General features: G+C 38.9%; 1 protein-coding gene across 1 annotated transcript; it reads right to left on the reverse strand.

Annotated features, from left to right (window-relative positions):
• Positions 1–2,044: 2,044 nt before the first annotated feature.
• Positions 2,045–3,235, reverse strand: LOC129889098 (uncharacterized). Its single transcript, XM_055964243.1, has 2 exons — positions 2,838–3,235; positions 2,045–2,504 (listed from the first exon to the last, which is right to left on the reverse strand). The coding sequence occupies exons 1-2, from the start codon at positions 2,959–2,961 to the stop codon at positions 2,260–2,262; spliced, it is 369 nt and encodes a 122-aa protein (XP_055820218.1). The 5' UTR covers positions 2,962–3,235; the 3' UTR covers positions 2,045–2,259.
• Between the last annotated feature and the right edge of the window lie 3,103 nt (positions 3,236–6,338).

Raw genomic sequence — 6,338 nt, forward strand, 5'->3', positions numbered from 1 at the left:
ATGATGACATCAATAATCCTAACCCTGGTTGAGTCTTAATATACCTAAGAACTCTCGATGCTGCATTCCAGTGTTGTATTGTAGGTCTTTACGTGAATTTACTTAATATTTGCACAGTATAGGCAATGTCAGGTCTTGTGATGGTTAAGTATAGTAGTTTCCCAATCACTCTTTGATATTGTTGTGCATCTTCAAATAGTTCAACTAACTCAGTTGCATTATCAATTGCATACTCAGTTGTGGTCAACTTCATATTGCATTCCAAAGAAGTTAAAGCTACCTTGCCTCCTGTCAATCCAGCTTCTGCTAATAACTCTAGAGCATACTTTCTTTGATTCATCAAGATTCCCTTCTTTGATCTGCTAAACTCAATTCCTAAGAAAAATTTCATCTCTCCTAAATCTTTAATTTTGCAAGATTGATGAAGAACTTGCTTGGTTTCCTGTATCAACTGTGTATTATTCCCAGTTATTAACATGTTATCTACATAGACCAATATTATGACCATGTGGTTACCTTGATTTTTGGTGAATAGTGAGTAATCTAGATGGCTTTGCTTGTATTCAAAATTCATTAAGGCTTCTGTCAGTTTGAAGTTTCACTGTCTGGATGCTTGTTTCAGTCCATACAAGGACTTGACAAGCTTGCAGACCGTAGGTGTCTCCCCTTGAATCTTCAAACCTTTAGGTAATTCCATATAAACATCTTCTAACAAGTCTCTCAGTAGGAAAGTATTGTAGACATCCATCTGAAATAATGGCCAATTTTTAGCAGCAGCCAATGCAGTGACAGTTCTGACTGTCACTATTTTCACCACTAGGGAAAGTCTCTTGGTTAATAATCCCAGCAATATGGTTATACCTCTTAGCCACAAGTCTAGCTTTATACCTCTCCACAGTTCCATTGGACTTGTATTTGATCTTATAGACCCATTTGTAGCCAATCATTAACTTACCATGAGGTATAAGAACCAGGTTCCAAGTCACATTATCCTTCAAAGCTTGCAGCTCTTGCTTCATAGCATCCACCCATCTTCAATCATGTACAGCTTCTTCATAAGTAGAGGGTTCTACATCTGTGGAAATCTTGGCTATGTATGCTTGGTAAAGGGGAGAAATATGCCGGTAAGAAACATAGTTAGCTATGGGATGAGAAAGTTTGGTTACTTTAGTGACAGTGTGATAATCTTGATGCTATGTAGGTGGTACAATGGTCCTTGTTGACCTTCTAGGAGAAGTACATGCAGCTGGTTGCTCAGGAGCAATATTCAGACCATATTGATCAGTATCAGTAGCATCAGCTGGATCAACATCTAATCCCAAATCAACATCACCACCTGAATCCACTTGACATGGTCCTCCACCTGAATTCAAAATACCATCACCACTTCTGGAATCCACACTAGTTTCAGCATTCACTAAGGGATCAGGTAGATCATCCTCATCCAAGTGAACTGGCATAGTAGGCAAAAATACAGTGGCAGGAGAATTTTGAGATGATCCACCCTTAAATGGAAACACACTTTCACGAAACACTACATCTCTTCTTACTAACTATTTTTTTCCAAGTAAGTCATAAAAGATATATCCTTTCTGAGTTGTAGAATATCCCATCAATACACAAGCAGAAGCTCTAGGTGAAAACTTGTTAGGTTTTACAATCTTAGTTGCATAGCACAAACAACTAATAATTCTAAGATGAGCAATTGAAGCTTTGTGTTTATGAAACAATTCATATGGAGTTTTACCCTTGAGAACTGGTGTGGGTAATCTATTTATCAAGTATACTGTAGTTAAAACATATTCACCCCAAAACCTAATAGGTATGCTCCCTTGGAATCTAAGAGCTCTTGCCACTTCTAATATATGTCTATGCTTCTTTTCCACAACACCATTCTGTTGTGGAGTGTGTGAGGACAGCTACTCTGATGTATGATGCCTGAATACTCAAAAAGATCTTTGCATTCCTTATTAAAAACTCACTATCATTATCAGATTTAAAAATCTTAACAGAAGTGGCAAACTGAGTTTTTACCATTAAAAGAAACTTCTTGAGTACAGTGACAACATCAGACTTTAATCTCAACAAATACAACTATGTCATCCTATTATAATCATCAACTAGTGTCAGAAAGTACCTAAAACCATTGTGAGTAACTGTTCTGTAAGGACCCCATACATCTAGATGTACCATATCAAAGACACTACTACTTTTAGTACAACTCAAGGGAAAAGGCAACCTAGTCTATTTTGCTAGGGGTCATACTGTGCATTCATCCTTGATGATGTTGTCCTTTCCTTCCAGTGCTAATGACATTTTCCTGAGAACATTTATTGATGGATGTTCTAGTCTCTTATTCCACAGTAGATATTCTCCAGCATTGTATAGAGCAACAACCATCAGATTTGGTTCTTTATTTGGGCTATGATTATTGGTGTGATCCAACAATATGTAGAGACCTCCTGTTTCTTTACCAATCTCCTTCACTTGCCCAGTGGATAGGTCTTGAAACACACAAAAGTCATAAAAGAATCTGATTAAACACTGCAATTGTTTTGTGAGTTGTGATATAGATAAAAAATCATACTTAAAATCAAGCACTACCAACACATCTCTCAAGACATCTCTACTATCCCACCTATACTTCCCATCATGAGAAATTATGGTGGTTTGACCATTAGGTAGATGAACTTCCTTTCTACTTCCCTCTGGTAGAGCATATATATCAATCAGTGCATCTAAATCTGAAGTAATATGTTTAGTAGCTCCTGAATCCACTATCCAGTGCTTATGACCAATATTAGTACTATTTTCTACCACAAAAGCATGAACAATACCTGCTATGTCATTTGTACCTGCCATATTAGCTGCACCTGCCATGTTAACTGCTGGTTCTTTTATGGCCTTTTCTTTGTTAAGAATCATCACAGTCAACTGCATTTGCCATTCTTGTTCCTCCATATTTCTTCCTAAACTTAGGATGACCTGGGAGATATCTAACCACTTTATAACAAGTCTCCTTGGTGTGTCCTTTCAGCTTACAAACCTCACATTGCAAGGCATAGTTCCTCTTGCTTCTTTGTGAATTGGAGTTATAACCAGTATTGTTAGGTGAGTTAGTGTTTCCAGCTTGTTGATAACCATAACCACCACCACCTAAATTATTATTTCCAACATGGAAACTACTCTGTGTATTGTAACTAGGTTTGGTACTCCCTGCATAAAGAGCATTTAATGATTCTCCTAATTCTCCCCCCCCCCCCCCCGAATATGAACCAAATGCCATTCTGTGACTTTCATCAACAATGATAATTGAATAGGCTTTATTCAAGGAAGGTAGAGGTATTATCATCAGTATTTGGCTTTTTTGTTGGCTATAGGATTCATTTAGTCCCATTAGGAAAAAAAATAGGCGTATGTACTGCAAATGACTATGACTAGCATACACCTTCGACTTATCACATCCACATGATGGAGGAGGGACGAGTGCATCAAATTCATCCTAAAGTATATGCAATTTAGTAAAGTATGCAGATTTCCCTATGTAGTTGATAACCTCTAGATCCATCAACCTTGTCAAAATGCTCCTTCAGATCTTCCCAAACTAATGTTGCATCTGTAGCATACACATTCCCATTCATGAGCTCCTTTGACACAGAATTGAGGATCCAAGATAAAACAAACGCATTACACTTCTCCTACTGCTTTTGTAGATCATCTCCATAGTCACTCTTCTTACAGGTTCCATGCACGAAACCTAGCTTGCTCTTAGCTCGGAGGGTGAAGAGCATTGATCTGCTCCAAACTACATAGTTCTCCACGCCTGTGAGCTGAATGCCAGACAATTGTGCTCCTAGATTATCTGTCTGATGAAGATAAAGAGGATGACTGCGCTACTTCTCAACTGTCTCAATTGTATAGTTATTTGCCATAGATTCTTTGAGAAATTTAGAAATTTTTGATCAATTTCAACTGGTATTGCTGTGAATAAAAGAGGATCGAAGTGAACTTGAATCAATCTTTGTGTCGGTGCTCTGATACCATGAAGAAATCTGAATCCACTGATCAGATGAAGAAGAAATAGAAAAGTAGAAATAAACTGTAGAGAGAATTAAGAATCACTACTTTGGGAAATTTTCTCTCTATATGATTAAATAAATCTGTACAAGCTATTCCAATCTATATATACGCATAGCATCTTTACTAACTAATTTGAAAGCTGGCCCTAACCAACTTTGACAGCTCAATATTCTAACTAACTGAATGGACTACTAACTAACAAACTTTGTAACAGAAATAGAATAAGTTAGTTATTCTAATGCTATGTTATTCCTGTAGTTTCAATATTGTACTAAGAAAATACGATAACTAGATACAAAGCAAGTGAAACAAAATATACAACAACAATAACAACCCAGTGAAATCCCACAACATGGGGTCTGGGGAGGGTAGAATGTACGCAGTCCTTACTTCTACCAAGGTAGGACGGCTGTTTCCTAGAGACCCTCGGCTCAGTAAAAGCATAAACGCATAAAAAAAATGTTAGATAAGAATAGGAAATTAAAAGCTTTATGAGAAAAACAACAAATAAATAACGAATAGATAACAAATAAATACAAATAAATAAATACAAATAACAAATAACAAATAACAAATAACAAATAACAAATAACAAATAAATAAATAATGATAGAGTAATCAAAGCATAGAAAGTAATAAATAATAACAGAAATAACAGAAATCAGAAATCAAAGCGCAAGAGATCGTAATGCACTACTACGCCTACGGATAAAGAAGAATAACGAGACTATGAACTAGCCTTCTACCCTAATGTAGGTCCTCCACACCCTCCTATCTAAGGTCTTGTCCTCCGTAAGCTGTAACTGCGTCATATCCTGTCTAATCACCTCTCCCCAATACTTCTTCGGCCTACCCCTACCTCTTTTCTAACCATCCATGGCCAGCCTCTCACACCTCCGCACTGGGGCATCTGTGTCTCTCCTCTTCACATGTCCAAACCATCTCAGTCGCATTTCTCGCATCTTGTCTTCCACCGAGGTCACTCCTACCTTGTCCCGAATAGCCTCATTTCTAATCCTGTCGCTCCTGGTGTGCCCACACATCCATTTCAGCATTCTTATTTCGGCAACTTTCATCTTTTAAATGTGAGAAGTCTTAACTGGCCAACACTCTGCCCTATACAACATAGCCGGTCTAACCACCACTTTATAGAACTTGCCCTTAAGTTTTGGTGGCACCTTCTTGTCACATAGCACTCCGAAAGCGAGCCTCCATTTCATCCACCCTACCCCAATACGATGTTGACATCATCGGCAATCTCCCTGCTGCCTTGCATGATAGACCTAAGATACTTGCAACTACTTCTCTTTTGGATGGCCTCGGCACCAAGCCTAACTTCCACGCCAACCTCTTGAGGTGTCTCACTGAACTTGCACTCTAAGTACTTTGTCTTGGTCCTACTCAACTTAAACCCTTTAGACTCCAAGGTATGTCTCCAATCCTCCAGCTTAGCATTAACTCCGCAGTGAGTCTCATCGATCAGGACTATGTCATCCGTGAAAAGCATACACCATGGCACCTCACCTTGAATTTGTCGTATCAATCCATCTATCACCAAGGCAAAAAAAAGGACTAAGAGTTGATCCTTGATGCAACCCCATCACCACTAGGAAGTGCTCTGAGTCCCCTCTTACTGTCCTTACCCTGGTTTTGGCTCCCTCGTACATGTCCTTGATCACCCTAATGTATGCCACAGGTACACCTTTAGCCTCCAAACATGTCCATAGTATTTCTCTTGGGACTTTATCATAAGCCTTTTCTAGGTCGATGAATACCATATGCAAGTCCCTCTTCCTCTCCCTATGTTGCTTCACCAGTCTCCTCATAAGATGGATGGCTTCTGTAGTTGAGCGTCCCGGCATAAATCCAAACTGATTCTCTGAAATAGACACGTCTCTCCTCACCCTCATCTCCACCACTCTTTCCCACACTTTCATAGTATGGCTTAGTAGCTTGATACCTCTATAGTTATTGCAACTCTAGATATCCCCTTTGTTTTTGTATAGAGGGATCATTACGCTCGACCTCCATTCTTCGGGTATCATTGTCGTTTTAAAGATGACATTAAATAACCTAGTCAACTACTCCAAACCTACCGAGCTCGCGCTCTTCCAAAATTCCCCAGGAATCTCGTCAGGTCCGATTGCTCTTCCCTAGTGCATCCTACGAATGACACTCTTAACCTCCTCGACCTTAATACTCCTGCAATACCCAAAATCGCGACTCCTCCCTGTATGTTCTAAATCTCCCAACACAAA

This window comes from Solanum dulcamara, chromosome 1, assembly GCF_947179165.1.
Source record: "Solanum dulcamara chromosome 1, daSolDulc1.2, whole genome shotgun sequence".
Classification (NCBI taxonomy): domain Eukaryota; kingdom Viridiplantae; phylum Streptophyta; class Magnoliopsida; order Solanales; family Solanaceae; genus Solanum; species Solanum dulcamara.